This window comes from Squalius cephalus, assembly GCF_949319135.1.
Source record: "Squalius cephalus genome assembly, chromosome: 15".
NCBI classification, from domain to species: Eukaryota; Metazoa; Chordata; class Actinopteri; order Cypriniformes; family Leuciscidae; genus Squalius; species Squalius cephalus.
The window spans coordinates 13,164,873-13,185,680 of record NC_137136.1 but is presented as its reverse complement, the minus strand read 5'-3'; the positions used below and the strand labels follow the sequence as shown (position 1 = coordinate 13,185,680).

General features: G+C 35.1%; 1 protein-coding gene and 1 long non-coding RNA gene across 3 annotated transcripts; one reads left to right on the top strand and one right to left on the bottom strand.

Moving 5' to 3' along the window:
• The first annotated feature begins 452 nt into the window (after positions 1 to 452).
• LOC307172853 lies at positions 453 to 12,211 on the top strand. Its single transcript, XR_013823775.1, has 3 exons — positions 453 to 739; positions 2,674 to 2,846; positions 12,041 to 12,211. It is a non-coding gene; the product is annotated as an uncharacterized lncRNA (long non-coding RNA).
• LOC307172852 (uncharacterized protein) lies at positions 9,900 to 18,532 on the bottom strand. 2 transcript variants are annotated; one of them, XM_079895529.1, is made up of 9 exons: positions 18,358 to 18,532; positions 17,917 to 17,991; positions 15,320 to 17,732; positions 13,993 to 14,138; positions 12,205 to 12,345; positions 12,060 to 12,084; positions 11,307 to 11,345; positions 10,476 to 10,602; positions 9,923 to 9,988 (listed from the first exon to the last, which is right to left on the bottom strand). In XM_079895529.1, the coding sequence occupies exons 3-9, from the start codon at positions 15,342 to 15,344 to the stop codon at positions 9,943 to 9,945; spliced, it is 549 nt and encodes a 182-aa protein (XP_079751655.1). In that variant the 5' UTR covers positions 15,345 to 17,732; positions 17,917 to 17,991; positions 18,358 to 18,532; the 3' UTR covers positions 9,923 to 9,942. The 2 variants fall into 2 exon arrangements, with proteins under 2 accessions (XP_079751656.1, XP_079751655.1); XM_079895530.1 differs by lacking the exons at positions 15,320 to 17,732; positions 17,917 to 17,991; positions 18,358 to 18,532 and adding an exon at positions 14,941 to 15,295 and having other exon boundaries at positions 9,900 to 9,988.
• Positions 18,533 to 20,808: the final 2,276 nt, after the last annotated feature.

Genomic DNA, 20,808 nt, shown 5'->3' with positions numbered 1-20,808 from the left:
TGACCCCAAAATTATTTAAACTTGATTTATAGGTTGTTCATAATGAAAATAGGGTATTTTACCTCGTCCAAAATTGAAATTGTAACACCTGACATGAAAGTATAGCCTTCTCATTTAATATTGTTACATTGTCATTTCATTTGTCTTAACCAGTGCTGTTGTTTGGTGACGCAGACCCAATGCATGGTTTCCTGTTCCTGTTTTGTACATTATGGGAAGTTGCAGTCTCAGCCACAGAGAGCCTCAAGCCACTGTAGTAAAAGAACAGGCCTTTTCTAAACACTAAAAAATACATTGCATCCCTTAGAAAGCTCTTGTCTCTCTCTGTTCTGTTTCCCTCGCAGCATACACATAAGGAATTGCATAAGTGTGGCTAATAAGAGACACATGCAGCAAGCGTGAGACAGACTCGTAACGCTGCAGTGAGCAGCAGTCAGTGAGTGTGGGAGGAATAGAACGAAAGACAGGCAGCAGAGTTGTTTATAAAGGAGAAATGTTATACAGTTATTCAGCTTTAAGCCTTACTCTGACTAAAAGTGACTTCTTCCCAGAAAAGCACTGATACAAAAATGCACTGAACACTGGACATCTTGAAAAAGTAGACATTTGACAGTCCTTTCCAGTAGGCCTAGTCATTTTTTTCTGCAACGCACATTACCTCCTCGGATGTTCAATTGCTCAAAAGGTGTTTTTGTGTGGTTACTATAATTTTATGGAGGAATACCAACATAATGTTTGGGTAAGTGTGCATTGTTATCTTGTCTTCAATGTTCTCAAAACGTTCGCACAAAAAAACATTAGGCCTATTTATAGCCTACATTGCGGGGGGGAAACGATTCGTAACGTTTGGAGAACATTCTAAAGTAACATTCCCATATGTTTGTAAAATTATAAAATAAAAAATTCAAAAAAACTAAAAAACTGTCAAACACTTCAAGGACAAATAAAATCATCATACTATTCAAATGAAATTGAACCCGGATGCATATAATCCTAATGTAACAAATGGCATGTTCAGCTTCCAGTAAAATCTATCGTGTTTCATTTTTTAAAAACTTAATTCATATTAAGCAGGTCATTTGAGCATACTCGCATCATATATGACACTTATGAGCCTCGGGATTTGTTCTGCCCTCTCTGTGAAGAGCAAACTGAAAAGTGGGTCAATCAGTTCTCAGTCACCTTGAATAGGCTAAGTGTGTCAGAAAGCCTTACATAGGCTACTATACATAGGTGTATCATTAGAAGTCTGCACCTTATTAGAAAAACAATCTTTTGTTCTGTGTCAGTGAAGAATTTACAGAAACCTCACAAAATTCACAAAGTCTTAAAAGCAAATCATGTAGCCTAGACTAGAGCATTTCTTTGAAACCTTTATGTAATGAAAAAAAAATCCAATACTTTCATTTGAGAGTGACTCAGTTGAGAGTTAAATTTACACGTGTACACTTAAACACAATGGACAGAACTGCTTGACCATGGTGAAAAACACACACCCTTACAAACCTATACAACAGTGAGAATGTTGAGGTGAGGTAGGCCTACCCATGTCCTGATCTGGATCATCCCACTTGCACCACTAGATGGCATCACTACCCCATTATGTAGAAGCAAAATCAACCGCTCACAATTAAAGGATTAATTCACCCAAAAATTCTGAATCCATAAATTCTGTCATTAATTACTCACCGTCATGTCGTTCCAAACCCGCAAGAATTTCGTTCTTCTTCGGAACACAAAGGATGTTTTATTAACAAAGTTGGGGAGGAGTACTACGTTCAGATAATAGCCTAGGCTAATCTTTACTGTTTCATTTAATGTAGTGTGAACTCATTAAAGACATTTTAAATGAAATCTGAGAGATTTCTGTCCCTCCATTTGCTGCTAGGCAACTACCATTTTGACGCTTTAAAAAGTTCATAAAGAGATCGTAAAACTAATCCATAATGAATTGAGTGATTTAGTCCAATATTTCCGAAGACACTTGATCGCTTTATATGATGAACAGATATAGGCTTTTTTTTATTCACATATAGGCTAAACATTCTTCTAAGATTTGCGGCAGACTATGCCATTTCACAAAAGGTCAAATGATATAGCCTACATTTTTAAGAGACTTCCCATTTCTGCTTCCTATTTTCAAGTAAGTTCTATTTTCAATCTAAATTCAAGTAGATTTTGAAGTATCAATATTATTTCACTACCAACCTGCCTCACTACTTCATTAAAAAAAATAAAAATGTTAAAAAAGATTATTCAAAAATATTTTTCCATGAATTTCATCCTTTTAATTGCCCCTTTATTCATGAGATGAGTAAGACCATAACTCAGATGTGGACAAAAATAAATTTAGGCTACTGAATAAAATAAATGAATGATTGATTGCGTTCTACAGAACCCATGGACAATTGAACTTGAATTTAGATGTTTAACAATACATTTCATTTTCAGGGTGTAACTGTAAACATGGCCTTTAATTTAACTTGTCTGTTTTTCTTCATTTTGTTAAACTAACTTCTTTTGATTAATCTTTGATTTGAAATACTTTATTTTCACCCTGCACTGTGATTCCAATTGAACTTCCTGTGGGGTGTGGTCAGTTCTTTTCAGAATCCAACTCGGTAAATAACACTGATACATTTTTCTTTCTTTTTTCTTCTTTTTTTTTTACAGAATAACAGCAACTGATGAAGCAAATCATGCCAAACCAGTTGTATGGCTATTTTCTGTTTTCCCAAGAAGTCTTCCTCCTCAATTGTCTTCCAGTTGGATATCTCCATGATGAGACATGACTTCAGTTGAACCACAGTGACAAAGTTTACAGGAATGTGTCGAATGAAGACAAGGTAAGCTCAACAGCGTCATCTTGACTCAGCTTGTAAACAAACACATACATCTGTTGCCCCTTGTAAAAAATAATTATGCTTAATTGTATTAAATGTACACAATTAAGTTTGAATCTTAAAACTTTATTATATTTGTAAAATGTACTTGCAGATAATATATTATTTCTGAAATGAAATCCCACTTAAAAGTAATGCACATCAAAATAAGTGTAAGTATTACAAAATAAGTGTTTTAAAGCAGGACAAAAGATTAAAACATAATAATTAAAAATGTACTTTAAAGTACAACTTTGAAAAAATGTAAATTAAAGGCACTTAAAAGTGTAGTCTACTAAACACTGTTAAGATATAGTCTTGAAAGTGTACTCTCTTTAACCGTTTCTGTCCTGTTATGATACAAACTCTGCGTTGCAGCACACTAGCCTACATGTCAATTCCTGTAAGTGTGCCTCAGCCACGTAACCCGGGCAGTGCAACTATGACCATATCAGGCTCCTGGCAGCCCTGCATGTGACAGTAAATGTCCCTTTTATAGGAAATGGATGCATCTGAGGAAAGCCCTGTGATTATCATGATGATAAGAGATCTATCTGTAGCAGAGAGTGAGAAAAGTTTAAAATAACCAAAACCAATGTTAAGTGAGCTTGCATGCACTTTAAAAAAAAATGCAGTTCTATGCAGTTTATTACACTTCAACATAGGCTCTCACATGAGTGTCGACGCTAAACGCCATTTGTCTCTATCTTGCGCAATTCTCTTTAGAACGTGTTGTTCAACGTTGTATCTCGCCAGCACTGATGACATCCACATTGTTCTTGGATGTCCTCTTTTTGTGGTAGCCTACCTTCTACTCTTCCGTGCAATGCGATGTTGGCAATCCTGTTTTTATCCATATACAAAGTACATGACCAAGCTACTGGTGTTGTCTCTCATGTACTTTTTGCACGATCGTTTCCATCAGATTGAGGGCCTTTCTGATGTCATCGTTTCTAATCTTCTCCATGATGTGGACTCCAAGTAGTTTCTCTGCTTCAGCACTCTTAAGTGTCCATGCTTCACAACAGTCCAAGGCAATCGGGAGTATGAGGGATCTGTACAGTCTCATTCTTGATATTTTTGTTTTTCCAGTTATTGTTGCTCATCACTTTCAATGCCATGGCTGTTTTTGTTCTGTTGCCCGTAGAGCAGTGACAGTTTGCAGTTCCTTCCCTTTAAGCATGAGTCCTTCCTTTTTTCTCACTGTTTGCTCAGATTTTGCACTTGGCAGCTGGAACCAATCTGTCATATCGTTCCTGAATCTCATAGCACTTTGCGTTTTCTTATATTCCATAGTGGTGTAGTACTTTCCAAAGGCCTTGATGCCACACTCGATCAAAGGCTTTCTTGAAATCAATAAAGATCAAGTAAAGTTCTTGCAGTGTGAGGTGCATCAATCTCTACTATCAATCTGAGTGAGAAAATCTGTTCGATTGTGTTGAATTATAATATAATTCATCTTAAATTGTATGGTACCAATTAGTACCGATCTTTGCGTTTTTTGCATGCTCCGAAAGACATGTCACGCACAAAGTGTATTTAATCCTTCAAATATTTGTTTGTGTCATCATGTATACTCGGCAGACAAAAACTGTGACTAAGCAAGGATTAGCTATTCTAATGTCTTCCCCTCATGTGAAGAACAGTGAGTCTAAGTTTTCTGAGGTTTACAGATATAGGCTAATCTAATTATGGCCACAGAAAATGAAACAAAGCAAAAAGCTCATGAAAAAATGTGGCCGATGCCCTGAAGTGCAGAAGTGGTTTGGTAAAAACAAAAATAGAATTAAACCCTGCACAAACTGAAATTAAAGGGGTTATGCAATTGCTAGCATACATAAATGTACACTATTCACTATTGTATCACTATTATTTGTAATGTAGAATGAGAACATGAATATCTATCCAATAAACAAGTTACAAATCGTCTTTTGTGGAGGGAAACGTCCAAAATTGTTACAGAAGGCAAATTCATTCTTGCATGAAAATGTACCACTCCCTTCATTATTGCACCTGTGGCTGTTTCCTCAGGCTAGAAATGTCCTTTTTCTGTGTGGGAACTGCCCTTTTTGAGTGTATTAACTATAAAAAAGGTCTACTGTATAACTAATGTCAAACGTAGAGTGGTCATGCGAGGTCATGATTCATAGATTCAAGTTCAAGTCTGTACTTGTAGATTCTGATTATCACAATAACAAAGCCAAGTAGTAGAGAGATGCCACTGACAGCAAATGTCACCACATGAGTTCTGCCTGCGTATGGGAGCTTTACCATAGTTGTATCTAGAAGGAGAAAAGAGTACAAAAAGTTAATGTATGCACTTCTGTGTGAGTGACAATGAAAAAAATCTTTTCGCACATTGTAGTCAAGCTTCTCAGACCTTTTGCGACAACAGGTGCATTGGGACACTTATCTAGGGAACAAAATGGGGAAAAAATGATGGAATAAATAATCAAATCTCACACAATTCCAATAAAACACAAAGTCCATTTAATAATTAACATTTATTAAATTAACAAATTAAAATAAAAAACTGCACTCAATTAATCTAAATCACAGGGTAGCTCACTGAGTAGTGCTAAAAATAGCTCCAAGCTGTTTTAAGGAACAGAAAGAAGCAGTACTCACAGTCGCATTTGACCACCAAGGAAACCTAAGGGGAAAAAATGCAGCACATTTAAGGTGTCAAACATTAGGCATTTAGACTAAAAAGTTAGGCATCATCAGTTATCATTGTTATGTAGAATTGGTATGTATCATATAAACATTATCCGCATAATACACATAGATGGTTTTGTCTAGTTACACAAGTACATCAAAAAAAAAGATTAGAAATCTTTCACTGGCCTACCCGAAGTTCCAGACATTCCGTGTGATATGTGACGTTATGCTGACAGTCTATGGTGAGAATCCTTTGTGGTTCAGCATGCAAAACAACTGGACGGTAAATGTTCCCCTTCTCATCAACAAGCACAGTGTTCTGCTCACCAAACAATGAATATATTTGAAATATGGCTATTCTTCCACTTGGAACAAAAGTTTGGAAACACACAAGAACAAAGAAACTGGCTGTGCTTACAGCAGAGGTCCATTCGGGTAAGCAGCCAGGTCCAGTCGGCTCTGAGATGATATAAGCCACAGATTTGTTCTGGAACACTGACACACTACACTTTGGATTGGCAGGAATTTCCTTTAGAAAGAAAAGGGCACCTTTTGAGGTGGAAAAGTGTACACAAAAAATAGATAAACAATAACTCAATATGCATATTATTTATATATATATACAGGGGCGTAGCACAAGATCCCGGGCCCTATGTATAGGCAGTCCTGATGGGCCCCCATGTTCCAAATAAAATATATTCCAGACTTTTCAAGGGTCCTCTCTCCCCTTGGGGCCCTGGTAATCAGTACTGGTTTTACCCACAGTCCGACGCCCCTGTGTGTATATATATATATATATATATATATATATATATATATATATAAAACATTATTTCTGCATTTTATATCCCCTTTTTCAGTATTTCCATATTAATGTACTTTCCATAATAACATACTTAATTTCCAAGTGACACCCTATGATTCCAAATCAAGATCAAGATTCTCAAGATTTTTCAAAAGAATGGAAGATAATATAAAAGCGTTGGGCCCCCATATTTTTTTGCATAGAAAACCTGCTTGAATGTTAAATGTTCAGTAAAACTACAGTAAACTGCAGCAATGCTCTCGAATGGGAAGCATTGTCTTTTATGATTTTAAGCATATTGACACACTAGCCCCTTTTACACAGCAATACAAAAATTACTAGAACAATTTCCCTGTTAAATACACAAATGTACTGTTCACACAAGCAATGGCATTCAGTCTTTTTACTGGTAAGATACCATTCTTCACACATCAGCCACAAAATACCGGTAAACTCTGTGGTGTCAATTAATGGGAAATAACCTTTAAATTCTGAGCTGTCATTTATAATTCTAGGAAATCTATAATTTCCTAGAATAATAGGCAGAAGTACCCGGATTTTGGCGTGTTCGCATCGCAAGAACGATTTTAGTTTTAGGAACTCCTTTTGGAGTAGAAAAAAGAAAAGCGCCAAAGTGAGCCGTACCGAACCATTTGCATTGTCACATTTCACTAAGAATGGAAGTGAAATGTGACAACTTGCCCCTAAAATATTTACTCAATAAATTAAATTATTAACTTTTTCATATAAAATAATGGCATTTTTCAGTAATTAAAAAAAAAATGTTTTAGTTTGACAACAAACACACTGCAAAACACACCTACGCAGCATCGTTCAAAACATAATAATAATTAATAATTTTGTGAATCAAGAAAAAAAGTAGCCTAGGCTATACAGTGTATAGCCTAGGCTACTTTTTTCTTGATTTACCCCGAAAGAATGGAAGTGAAATGTGACAACTTGCCCCTAAAATATTTACATGTGTGGTTTTGTTGGTGTATAGCCTATACACCGTAGGCTATTAATGCAACAAAACCACACAATTGTAGCCTACTTGACATGTGTGAAATGAATGCGGTAAAAAATAAATACTCTGAACCCTAAGAGGTAGGTTTACACAAACTGAGAAAGTCAAAAAGCATTAGGTTGTGCTCTCCCCTACTAGGCTACACAGCCAATGCCTGCTGCATGCGCATAAAATGCACTTACCAAAAAAGACAGCTGTCGTTATCATTGTCTCTTCTGTTGCCTACAAGGTGTTGACCATCATTGAGAAGTTTGATGTTTAGTTTTTACATCAAGTTAGTGTCATGGTTTGTTGTACAGTCATAATGTAGCCTATGCTTCTGCATCCTCGCTCGATGACTCATTAGTCCTTGTGATTTCCAGTTTGTGTCTATGCACAGTAGAAGAGGTTTGATTATTAGCTAGTTTTGTAGCCTATTTGTGAATGAAAAAGAATGGATTTCACAATTTTTGTCTTGTATCACTGTCCTATCCTAATCGTTTCACATCACCCCTGGATTGGACATTCACATGGGTTGCTTATTTTAACGGAGCGTTATTTTCCCAGACTTTTTGGCCGGTCGACTCGACACGCAGCAGTGAGTTCTATTGAAATTGTAGAATTATCTTATTACCATCAGGCGGTGCAGTTTCTGAATTCCTGCACTATTTCTCATATACGTAGGACCTGCACATCTGTGTTCTGGATTTTTTTGAGGAAGTGGTAGCTGTTTTCTCAGAAAAACAACCAGTCATAGAAAACATCAGTAAACACTACACTCAACAGTCTATATTGGTTAGCCTACCTCTGAAACACACAGAGGATTGGGCTAAACCATAATTTTGAACAAAGAAACAAATGCTGTTTTATTTATTACTGATTAGATGCAGATAAATATTTGATGGCATTATTTAGAACCCATCAAAACATCAACCACCATACCTTAACTTTATATTCAATAGATGTAATAGGCTATACAACTTTTCAAATGAAAAGTTCCATTGTCAGGGGACTCAATTTGGTCTTGTCTTGGTCACATTTCATGTCATTGTCATGTTTCTGTGTCTTGTCATGTGATTCCCTGTTAGTCATGTGATCCTGCCATGTGTTCCTTTGTCTGTGTCATGTTGTCATTGTTTCATTGTTCAAGGGTGTCCCTTGTCTTGTCATTAGTCTGTGTATTTAAGCCCTCATGTTTGCCATGTGTCTTGGTCAAGTATTGTTTCCTGTAATTCTGCTGTGGTGTAAGTTCATTTTCATGCCATGTTTTTGTTTTATTTGTAATAAACTGCACTTGGGTTCTTTATAACTTGCCTCCAGTGGAATCCCTTTACATCATCTTGAATGTGTCTCAAACTTTAATATATTTCTAATGCTATAATATTTCTGTCTGCTACAAATTCAACTATTTTAGAAATCTGTATTGTTTAACTATTTAAATTTGATGTCATGTCATTAACAGTTCTGTTGTTACAGCCTTCACTATAACAGGGTGGGTTGTAATATAGAAGACATATACTTTTACTTTTTTTTATTTGCAAGTTATTGTGTAACTAAACTATAAAAATATTTATTATGAAGAATTAAACAAGTGCACACATCCACAATGTTCTTTTTGCACATTGAGCAAAAAGCTCAATGATGGTAGCCTACTCAACAATAATAAAAATAATAAATAAAATCACAAAAAAAGAAATTAACACGACAAGCTCCATAAATAGAACACTTGTTTATTGCATGTTCTCACCAAAAGTGACTCTTAATTGTCATGTTTAATGTTCAAAGATGATGACAGGTTAAGAGTTTCAGAGGCAGATGAATATGTTATGGCTGGAAAACCAGAACAAAGGAAACAGATGATAAACAAACTAAAAGTCCATTAGAAAGTGAAACTAACTGAACATAATTGTGACATTAATCAGTCATTTATTTTGTTATAACAAGTGTGATAAATATTTGTTAAAAATACTTTAATATTGTATAGGTTAATAATTATATAACAATATAGACTGAGTGGCATAAAGATATAATAGAATATAATAGGATATAAAATGGTTAGTTCCAGTCCTAGTTCCAATCCGTTTGAATGTCCGCTGCGATATCTTCTCCCGTGCCCTGACATAATAGTCATTTGGCACTTGCGTCTTGCTTCTCCGCACAACTTTCAGTCCTTTCAAACTCCGCTTTGTGTCGTGCCAAACAACGGCCTTCAGCCGTGACTTATTCACGATACAGCACAGCCTCTCGTACCTTATTGCTTACATATAATATAATATAATATAATATAATATAACATAATATAATATAATATAATATAATATAATATAATATAATATAATATAATATAATATAATATAATATAATATAATATAATAATATAACATAATATAACATAACATAACATAATATAATATAATAATATATTATAATATAATAATCAATTAATAATATTATTAGCTTCCACAGCTTTTACTATTTAAAAAAAAAAAAAACTCACTCCTACTTATGAGTAAGTGAGCAAGAATTTCTTTTTTTCTTTTTTCTTAAGTGTTATCATTAATACTTCTTGTTCTGGAGGCATCAGTGACCTAGACAGTTGGGGTTTCATTATTTGGCACTGCTTTCCAAATGCACCTGAAAACATTAAAAATAGCAGAAATTAGAATATAATATACAGTGGATATAAAAAAATATACATATCCCTGTTAAAACAGCTAGTTTTTGTGATAAAGATAAATCAGATATTTTAGAATGCAACCAAGAAGATCTTACAAGAACTGCTGAGATTTATATGGAATTAATTCATGGAAAAGAGAGGAGTATACTATTCACTCATGAGTTTGATGATTAGTTCATTCTGAACACCACCACATACCCAATTATAAAAGGATGTGCACACTTATGCTGTAGGTTTTAATTTAATTTTTATTTTTTTTCTCTGAAATGTAACACTTTGGTTTTCATGGCATTGCATAGGGAATATTTTTACATTAAAGTTTCAAAAGTTCTGATATGATTTATCTTTTATTGTGACATTATTTTATTGTAAAAATTATTATTACAGTCTGGTCTGTCTAAGATATTTTGATATTATAAAACCATTTTTTACCTTAAAGCTTACCTTTTATTTCTTTGGAGACAGATGACAGTGATGATGATGATGATGATGATGATGATGGTGATGATGCCGACAATGGAATACATAATAATGCCATGATCTCCGACTGTTACTTGAGTGGTGTCACTGGCTAGAAAAGATATATAAACTAGGATTTAGAGTAAACTTTAAACTTACAGCTCTACGCATGCAGAAGCAGGTAAAAAAAAAATCACATTTATTTATTTATAGCAACAAAAACAACAGTGTAAATTAAATTTTAGCTGGTGAGACTAAAATCCTTTAATAGTAAAAATTATTTAAATATTATACTAAAATACAATTCTTTAATAGTAATAGTGTGAAAATTATTTCACATTAAAACTATTAGAATTGGCCAAAATGATATGAGATTGGTATTGCTACTGACATTTTTAAATCTCTGCTTTTCCATTACCTGTGGAAACATGCCTAATATGATGTACTGAAAGGTATAAACAGAACAAACAGAAGCACAGTCCTCTCCTATTAAAAAACAATGCTACTTTGTATCAAACAAAAGATTAAAACTCTTATAAGTATTTAATTAGTCTGCAGTATAATGAAATGATTATGCAGGACAAATTGAAGTAACATTATAAATATCTCTGCATGAGTAACTTACATAATCAAGTCTGATTCAGACTGTTCCTGAAACAATAATGTTACAACACCATAAAACCTTCCCCAAAAATATTGTTCTCTAAATAATAAATACAAATGTTGTAATGTATCAAGAGCCTCAAACTACTCATAAATCCATTACATGCAACATAAAAAATAATTTATTTAAAAAAATCATTTATTTGATCTTACCAAGAGTAGTTCTTGGCACGTCCAAAGCATCACAAGGATCTGGCATGCAAAACAGAGATTTGTATTGTTTACTCAGACAATGAATCTAATACACCAGTAAACATAAAAGCCTTTACCGGCCAGGGCAAACTTCTTATCAGACCGTAACAATCTGCATTCATTTAACAACATTCTTCAATATTGCTGCTGGCACACTTTTTTTTTTTTTCATTAATTATAATTATTCAACAAAATAATTCCTGGATAAGGGGGGGGGGGCATGTTTGTGCCTGTTGGGAGATTCCCAAACTTTCCCCTAAAGTAAGCAATGATAGCGTATATGGTTGTTCAGTGTATTTCTTACAGCACCATAACAGAGCTAAAATAAATATTTTTTATAACATATATTTAATACATAAGTAAAAAAACAATGCATTTATAATTTAGTGCATATATTTAATAATATATGTACAATTATTGCGATATGCTCTTCTCTACGTTTTCTAGCAAGATGACGCATTGTTCATAAGCTGTTTTTTGTCTAGGGTTGAAGAACTAATTGGGTTTGAGAGGTGATACCTATTTGAATATTGCAATAAAATAGACATAATTTGAAAGCCTAGACTTTGCTTTATCAAAAATATAAAAGTGTGTGATGGTGTGTCACACGTGTTTTAAAACATTGTTTGAATGTTGATTTGTTGAATATGATCTTAAACATTAAACATTATAAACATTATAACCCTTATATTAAGGTATTTGGGCCCAACTTACCATGGCATTCTGCATGGTAAGCCTGCTGTTGAACCAAAAGAAAGAGGAACACAGAAAGAAGAAGAGAAACACAAACACAATCTCTGAAGACTAAACAACATTCATATTTAATTCAAAATATCCTATTTAGGCTAGGCATGTTTACCCCAGTGCGTGGACAGTCCTTTCGGTATGTGACCTGCTTGACCTGTTCACCAATGTTTCCTTTGAGAATCAACTTCTGGGATTCATGATATACTACCTTCGTCTCATCCACATTTCCATGTTCATCAACCACAACAAATTCCTAAAAAAAAACAGAAATAGATGTCGTCAATGTCATTTACATTACATTTACATTTATTCATTTAGCTGACGCTTTTATCCAAAGCGACTTACAATTGCTATATATGTCAGAGGTCGCACGCCTCTGGAGCAACTAGGGGTTAAGTGTCTTGCTCAGGGACACATTGGAGTCTCACAGTGGATTCGAACCCGGGTCTCTCACACCAAAGGCATGTGTCTTATCCATTGCGCCACACCACCCCACATGTCAGAAATATTCTGACATTGATGAGCAGTGACAGACCAGTGAAGCTCAGATGAACACACACACACACACACACTGTACTCTGTTTCTGACGTGAGCTCTGCTCGGCGCCGCTGCGGATTGAAGATGAAGAACGCGCTAAATCTGATTAACAAGACTGACGCGAACCCAAATTTGTGTAGCCTGCCCTACACTTAATCACAAATGTTTAGGGGGACTAGGCAGAAGTTTAGGGGGCACATAGGCCTAGTGGCCTAGTGACACCTATGTGACGAGCTGCTCAACATTTACCACAAAGCACAACGCATGAATCATGATACATGGCGGTCAAAACCATAGGCAGAGATTAAAGTTGATTCAGCCCATTACTCTTAATTTTTCACTGACACACCAGCGCCTGCGCCTGTACCCGGTACGTATGTTTTGACAGCTATGAAGAAGTGACATCAAAGAACCTTATTACTGTGTATGCAAAGAACCATGCAAAGAATACAGTCTGAATGTACCAGAGAAATGGTACAGCCCGATGGGGAGTGAGGGTTTGAAAAACGTATTTCATTAGATTTTTTCCTGAATTATTGTTATGTGATGGTAATGCTGCATTTAAATACATACAATTTTGGATAGGCTAACATTATATTTTATTATATATTTTTTTAATATTCAGACTATTAGGCCTACAAACTAAAAATCACTTAAAGGGTTTAGTTCACCCAAAAAATGATAATTCTGTGATCATTTACTTTTACTCATATGTCGTTCCGAACCCGTAAGACTTTCGTTCATCTTCGAAACACAAATGAACATCTCTTTAATGGAATCTGAGAGATTTCTGTTTCTACTGACCTAAGCAACTAGCCTACCACTTAAAGAGAAACATAAAGAGATCGTAAAACTAATCCATATGAATTGAGCGGTTTATTCCAAATTTTCTGAAGAGAAGTGATTGGTTTAGGCCATATGATCTTGAGGTTCTGTTTATGTTAACTGATCAATGCTTTTATGTGAATAAAAGCATAAAAAGAATGTGTTTATCATATAAAGCGATCAAGTCTCTTCAGAAAATATGGACTAGGCTACCGCTCGATTCAGTTTTACGATCTCGTTTTTTTGTTTGTTTTTTGAAGCGTCAAAGTGATCGTTGCATAGCTGTTAACAGAGGGACAGAAAGCTCATATTTTATCAAAAAGATCTTCATTTGTGTTTTGAAAATGAACGAAAGTTTTACGGGTTTGGAAAGACATGAGAGAGTAAATTCTGTTTTTTTTTGTTTGTTTGTTTTTTGGCCTTTAATGCATGCCACAATGCCTGGTAGCAAATGGTTTATTAGGCTATGACTTTTTGAAAATATAGGCTAATAATAGGCTATGAAAATATTGAGATAGTGATCAGTAGGCTACTCACCATTGCTGACCATGTTGGTGTGCAGAAGTCTCCAGGTGGCTCGCTAAGATTATAGGAAACCGAGTGGTTTCTCAAAATCTCAAAACAGCACTTCAAGCTTTGACCATATCCCTTCATTGAGCAATTCAAGAGAATGGAAATAAAGCCTGTTCATGGAGAAAAGGAAAACTGATAATGTCCTTAATGACCTCAATGTTACAAAAACAATAAAAAAAAAATGTGAACAGAATTATCAGAATATAGCCTAAGGTTGTTTTTAAAATGTGCATTAATAATTGTTACTTTGATATTTCTGTGATAAAACTCATAATACCTTTAGATTTAGAGAAACATTTGACTAGTTTTTTGTGACAAATATATGATTCATCTACAGTATTTAAAAGATTAATTTTAATTATTTGTTTACTAGATAGGCTATATTAATATAAAGTAAACATTAACTAACCTTTAGAAAAAAAAATTTCAAATGTTTTGTCATTATGTGAGAGATATAGCCTAATGATGTAAGCAAATATTCACAATTAGGGAAGGAAATGGGTTTTATTTCCAGGAATCACACAGGCTATACTGTAAAAAGATGCTCAATTCGCTTCTGCCAATGAGTTAAATGTTTTTATTTTTATTTAAAAAAATATTGGCGTACTAAATCTCAAACTGCAGAATATAAACTGTTTAATTATCTACCCTGACGAAAATTAACCATGGTTTTACTTAACTTATTTTAAAAAAAAATTAAAAAAAAAAAAGTTTAGTTAAACCATAGTAACCACAAATTAACCATAGTTTAGCTATGGTATTTGTAGTAAAACTTGTGGTTATACAAATGGTAATCAATCCGCAAATAAATAATGGTTACTACCTACTCTTTTGCTACAGCCATGGTTACTTTTCGAAAGGGCTTATTTACTCAGATTACCCCGGTAAATGGGAAAACAAAGCGTTGCTTACCTCTCGTGCGGATACCCTAAACAAGGATCTATACTATTTATTTATTATAGATACAAAAAGAGTCATTTTGTATGATTATATTTCCGAAAGTAAATAGCCTAAACGGACGCAGTCATGACCTCCAGATGCAAGCAGACCAAACAGACCTCGTGTTTCCATTTCGAAACCGTTATCCATTAGTGCACCATTTAAGTCACTTGATTAAGATAAATGTATAACTGAAATGTAATAACTAATTGGAAAGCAAATTCTTAGACAAAATGGCATTAGCCTACACAAATCACTTTCACTTTTAGAAAAAAATTGTTACTGCACGCAAATTAACTTAAATTAATATGATTAAGTTTATTCTAACAAAATATAGAATCAAGGTACTTACAGAGTACAAAATCCATTGGGTTCATAGTTTGGGATTGACGTAGAGTAGACGACTTAATGATTTATAAGTTCCGGACACGGGTCAGTCGTTTGATAACAAAAGTTGCTTACTAACCTACTTTCAGAGCAGCAGTGAAAGAGTCGGTGCGGAGACAGCACAGGCACAACATTGGGCGTGCAAAGTAGGCGTGCTGAAAGGTAAATTGCTACGATTTTGCCAGTCCAGTGGTTCTCAAACTTTTTTCTCAAACTCACGCCCCCCTTTAAACCTTTTAAAAAATGTATGCCTTTATTCATGTAGTGGAAGGATGATGCGCTACAATGAGAAAAATACGTATCCTACTCCAACTTGGACTCATTTTGAAGAAAACAGTCTAAGGTGAAAGTCTATGTATCTTTTTGACTACTTTTAGCTCAGACATGCTGTAATCGGAGATGAAATGCAACGTTTCTCCTAAGCCCCTTTCACACTGCGCTTTGAACCCGGGAAATTGCCGGCAAATTGCCAGAGTACTGTGTGAACGCAAACACGACCCGGGATTTATTCCGGGATCGATGCCGTGTTGGGGACCTAGTAACATTGCCGTGTTCAGTCCCGGAACGCACGCTGTGTGAACAAAAGCCGTAATAATGCCGTGTCGTAGTGATGACGCTGAAGCACGGGATCATTCGCCAACTGTGATACGTAATGCGCAAGTTTATGATCGAATCAGAGAAAAAAAATGCACAAGCGTTTATCTCTGTGTGAAAGGGGCTCTAGTTTGTTTACAAAGATCAAATATGTACTTCGCGACTCATTCTGCAATCATTTGATCTGTTGTATTATGTCAACTAAATAAACCATATAGCAAAAATCCTGAGAAAGAAAGCTTTTGTTTGATATATGACTTGCCTTTGTTCATCAAATTTGACCAATGCCATCAATATTCAAATTCAGAATCACACTTACTTTTGATCGGTATCGGTTGCGGGTGGAGGAATTTAAACATTTAAATGATGCGATATGTAAAATGAATTTAAAAAAATGATGGTTTTGTGTGAAAAGTAGAGGGTCTAAGCTTTGTAATTATATCACATATGTCTGTTAATGTTTCATCAGGACCTTTAAATATTAAAGGACGATCGTAATAACGATCTTAATAACGCAATTCGTTAATAGCCTATATGTTGTCTGAAACGTAATGAGTCAGCTGCTTTTCTGCACAGCGTAGGCTACTGATTAATAACAGCTACATGCTAGCCGGCATTTCAACGTTGATATGACCAAGGTTGAATCAACGTAAAATTATGTTTTGATTTAGCGAAACGAATCAAGGTTGATATCGTGACGTTGTTCCACCGTTGATGCCGTGACGTTGTTTCACCGTCTCTTCTTTCAATATGGGTGGATAAAGGTTGTATGTCGACGCTGAACCATGTTGAATTATGCTTCGGTTCTGCAAATTGAATCAACGTTGATATCGTGACGTTGTTTCACTCTCTTACCTTTCATCATGGGAGAATACAATTGTACATTCAATTACAACCTAGTTTGCAGTTGGAACATTTTTGTGATTAACTGTACATAGCCTACTGTACACTAAAATTGTTAACTGTCAAATGACTAGCAGCAATGGCTTAGTTAAACACATTAAATAAAGAGTTGACACATGCTCAAGATTGTAAAACAAGTTTTATTTAGGAAAACAAACAAACAAAAAAAGTCTAAAAATACTTTCTAAAACAGATGAAAAACATCTAAAACTTTAAATTGCAGAGTTTTCGAAGTAATGTTAAAAACCTGTAACTTAGAAGTAGAAATCTAAATGGAATATTAGAAAGACAAAAAATGTCCAGGGTGCTCGGAGTTCAATAAAAAGTGTTTGAAGGTCTAAAAACATCTAAAACTTTAAATTGCAGAGTTTTCGAAGTAATGTTAAAAACCTGTAACTTAGAAGTAGAAATCTAAATGGAATATTAGAAAGACAAAAAATGTCCAGGGTGCTCGGAGTTCAATAAAAAGTGTTTGAAGGTCTAAAAACATCTAAAACTTTAAATTGCAGCGTTTTCGACGTAATGTTAAAAACCTGTAGAAGTAGAAATCTAAATGGAATATTTAAAGTTTTATTAGAAAGACAGAAAATTTCCAGGGTGCTCAGGGAGTTCAATAAAAAGTGTTTGAAGGTGCTCTTTGGGGTCGGGAATTCAAATAAATGTAGGAAAGAGAAGATCCAAGGCACTCTTCTTCAAAATTATTTAAAAAGCCTTTATTAAACTGGCTATATCATGGTAGAAATTTTAAAAGACATGGGGGGAAAAAGCAACCCACGCGTGAAGGCTGTTTGTGCCGCTACGCGCGCAAAAAAAAAAGTATTTTCCAGTGAACTAAAGAAAGGACTGATAAAGGTGACATGAATCCCCTTTCAGTGCGCCACCTTAGCGGAAGAAAGACAAAAGGACAAAAAGTTACCCAGACTTTATATCAGTAAAATGTCTTACTTTGAAGATGAAAATCATAACTTACTTAATAATAGGCTACTAACGTTATAATCCCAGTGTAGGTTTTCGAAACAGTGGGTAAAATTGACTAATAATAATAATAATAATAATAAAACTTACTGTAACAGCTAACTTAGTTGGTGGTTTTGTCTCTCTGCTGGGTGTCCTCCCCGATAAATTATTCTAATGCTTGATCTAAAAAAAAAGTAAACAAATATCTTTTCATTGGCAGTTATGTTTGAAGAGGTTATGTAAACATACTTCTAACGAATAAATGACGCTTTTATCACTTTACTCATTCCCACGCTTTTTTACTCATGCGTTTGAGTTTTAAACTAATGTTAGCTGACAACATTAAACACAATAACACTCAGCAACGTCAGATGGTAAGTTACTACATTGAAATACCTGCTAATATCGCTAGCGCGCTAACGTTACGCTAATGGTGAAGCAGTACAAAAACACACACAGAGGTAACGTTAACTTATTAATCTTATGAGGTTACTATGACCGTTACCCGTGTCCTTAGATTGTTAAAAGGACTGAAAAATGTTTTCTTACCTGATATCACCAGTATTTTTACAGACCACGACCCCTATGTTCACATTCCAGCTTTTATCCTTCATTGACATATCAACTCAAATTCGCTCAAAATAAGAATTTAACATGCAGATATAAAATAATCATGGTCTGACCGGGTAATCAATGCAAGCAGCAGCTGTCACACACCGACAGTAACGGACGTACTTTATTTTCAAACTTAAAATAGGCGCGCACATTGTCATTGGACAGTTTCCTGAAAGACAGACAGATTAACCAATCATGCTCAAAGTAAAACGGTGAAACAACCAATAACAATAGTTTCAGCGAGTTAACATAGCGAAATGTGCACCGTGTATTAAGTTTTATTTGAAGTCTGTATTATTTAATTAATTGGTCAAATGACATGACAGTCTATGAATAAAAATATAATAATGCATGGTAAACTATTAGGAAAGCAGACAAAATTGTAAATCCACACAAAATCACATAATGCAAAAGGTTTCTGCTGCACTGCTCTTAGAAATGGTTTCTATTTTTCTGAGATGTCGCGCTGGAACAACAAACAGAAAGTGTGGCAATGATAATCTCAGGTACTGTTTATGTGCTTTATTTAATGTTAAAAGCGTGAATTGTGACTTTGAATATCATTTAGTGCTCCAGCTTTGTAGCTGTAAAAGCAATCAAATTAATTAATTTACACTGAAAAATTACAACTGCGTTAAATAATGTTATCAAGTTGTTTTAAATATTTTTTGAATATTAAATATTAAATATTGGAAAGAATGATAGCCTACTTTTAAACACGGAACTAATGCCGTGTGCAGTAGACACAATATTGACTGTTTTTGCAGTCCCCTACCGGTAGGGGGCGGCAGGTGGTCTTAAAGGGATACTCCACTTTAAAATGAAAATTGTCATCATATACTCACCCTCATGTTGTTTTAGAATTTCTTTCCGCTGCTGAACAGAAAGGAAGATATTTAGAAGAATGTCAGTAACCAGACAGACTTCCATAGTATATTTTTTCCCTACTATGGAAGTCAATGGTACCAGACACTGTCTGGTTACTGACATTCTTCTAAATATTTTCCTTTCTGTTCAGCAGAAGAAAGAAATTCATACAGGTTTGAAACAACATGAGGGTGAGTATATGATGACAGAGTTTTCATTTTAAAGTGGAGTATCCCTTTAATGAGTTAGTTATTGAGTCATTTATTCAAATGATTCGTTCAAACGGCTGAATCATTCAGTAATGCGGTTTTGTGTGCCGGTGAGATGCGCTGTGGTTTTTCTGTGATCTTTGTTTGGAACTATTTTCTCTGCACAAATAGAACAAAAACAGTTAATATTGTGTCTAAAATGTAGGTTAAGTGACTTGATATTAATTACTTGTTTATTGAACTGCCAAATGAAATCACATTTTCAATCGTGATGGTATTCAGCAATCGTGCTTAACTGTAGGCCTATCATATAATTTGTTATAAACATTAAAACTCCACATGAATTTTTTAACCGCTGTATGTTCATTAAGTTTCTTTGTGTGAACTGCGCTCATTTGTTTTCATTTCTCCTCGGCGCGAGCCTCAACTGCACAACAACAGTCAGTAGTGGCTGTTTGCGGATTGCTCCAATATGTCTCGATTGGTTGGCAGTCCGAATGTCTGCAGATATTTTTTTAACGATTATAATTAAAAAATTAAAAATCATTTTAAATTTACAAATATTGTAAGTAGCAAGTAACAATAGTCCAAGTTTTAAAAAGCATTTATATTAAGACTTCTATTTTTACTCTGTGGCATAGGCGTTGCCACGGGTGGGTCATAGCATAGGCCATGGTGTTCCGGTGCCACCCACAGTGGCAGCTGGCACACCCGTGGCTACGCCTATGCCACAGAGAGTCAGAACCTCGGTTTTGTCTCATCCGAAGCACGGTACTTCCCCGTCTGGGGGGCGTCAGGATTTGTTACAGTCTATGGTTAGGAGGACCCACACAGACCACAGGGTGAGCAGCAGCGCCCACTGCTAGCCTCACTAACACGTCTTCCAGCAGACTACCTGGTTTTCTCAGGAGGTCTCCCATCCAGGTACTAACCAGGCTCAGCCTTGCTTAGCTTCAGTGGGCAACCAGTGTTGGGCTACAGGGTGATATGGCTGCTGGCAAATAATGGTCATATCAAGTTACAGAAATATGTACAGTATACAGTAAAGTAATATAATCAATGGGAGTGAGCAGGTTTTGTCAAATTTCTAGTCTCTCAAAGTCTTTACACTTTAAATGCTTAAGGCATTCAAAACCCATGTGGTCAAAAAAAGGAATTGAAATTAAATTAACCCCAAAAAAATTTAGGCCTAATCTTTATTAAATAGTGGGTGGTGGTAGCGCAATGGATAAGACACATGCCTTTGGTGTGAGAGACCCGGGTTCGAATCCACTGTGAGACACCAATGTGTCCCTGAGCAAGACACTTA

Bases quoted from the DNA above. Each gene is read 5' to 3' on its own strand.
- LOC307172852 (XM_079895529.1), bottom strand. From the start codon at position 15,344: ATGAACCCAATGGATTTTGTACTCT. The intron at 14,139-15,319 runs GTAAGTACCTTG...CTCCATGAACAG, and splicing joins CCCAATGGATTTTGTACTCT to GCTTTATTTCCATTCTCTTG. The intron at 12,085-12,204 runs GTAAACATGCCT...TTGGTTCAACAG, and splicing joins AGGACTGTCCACGCACTGGG to CAGGCTTACCATGCAGAATG.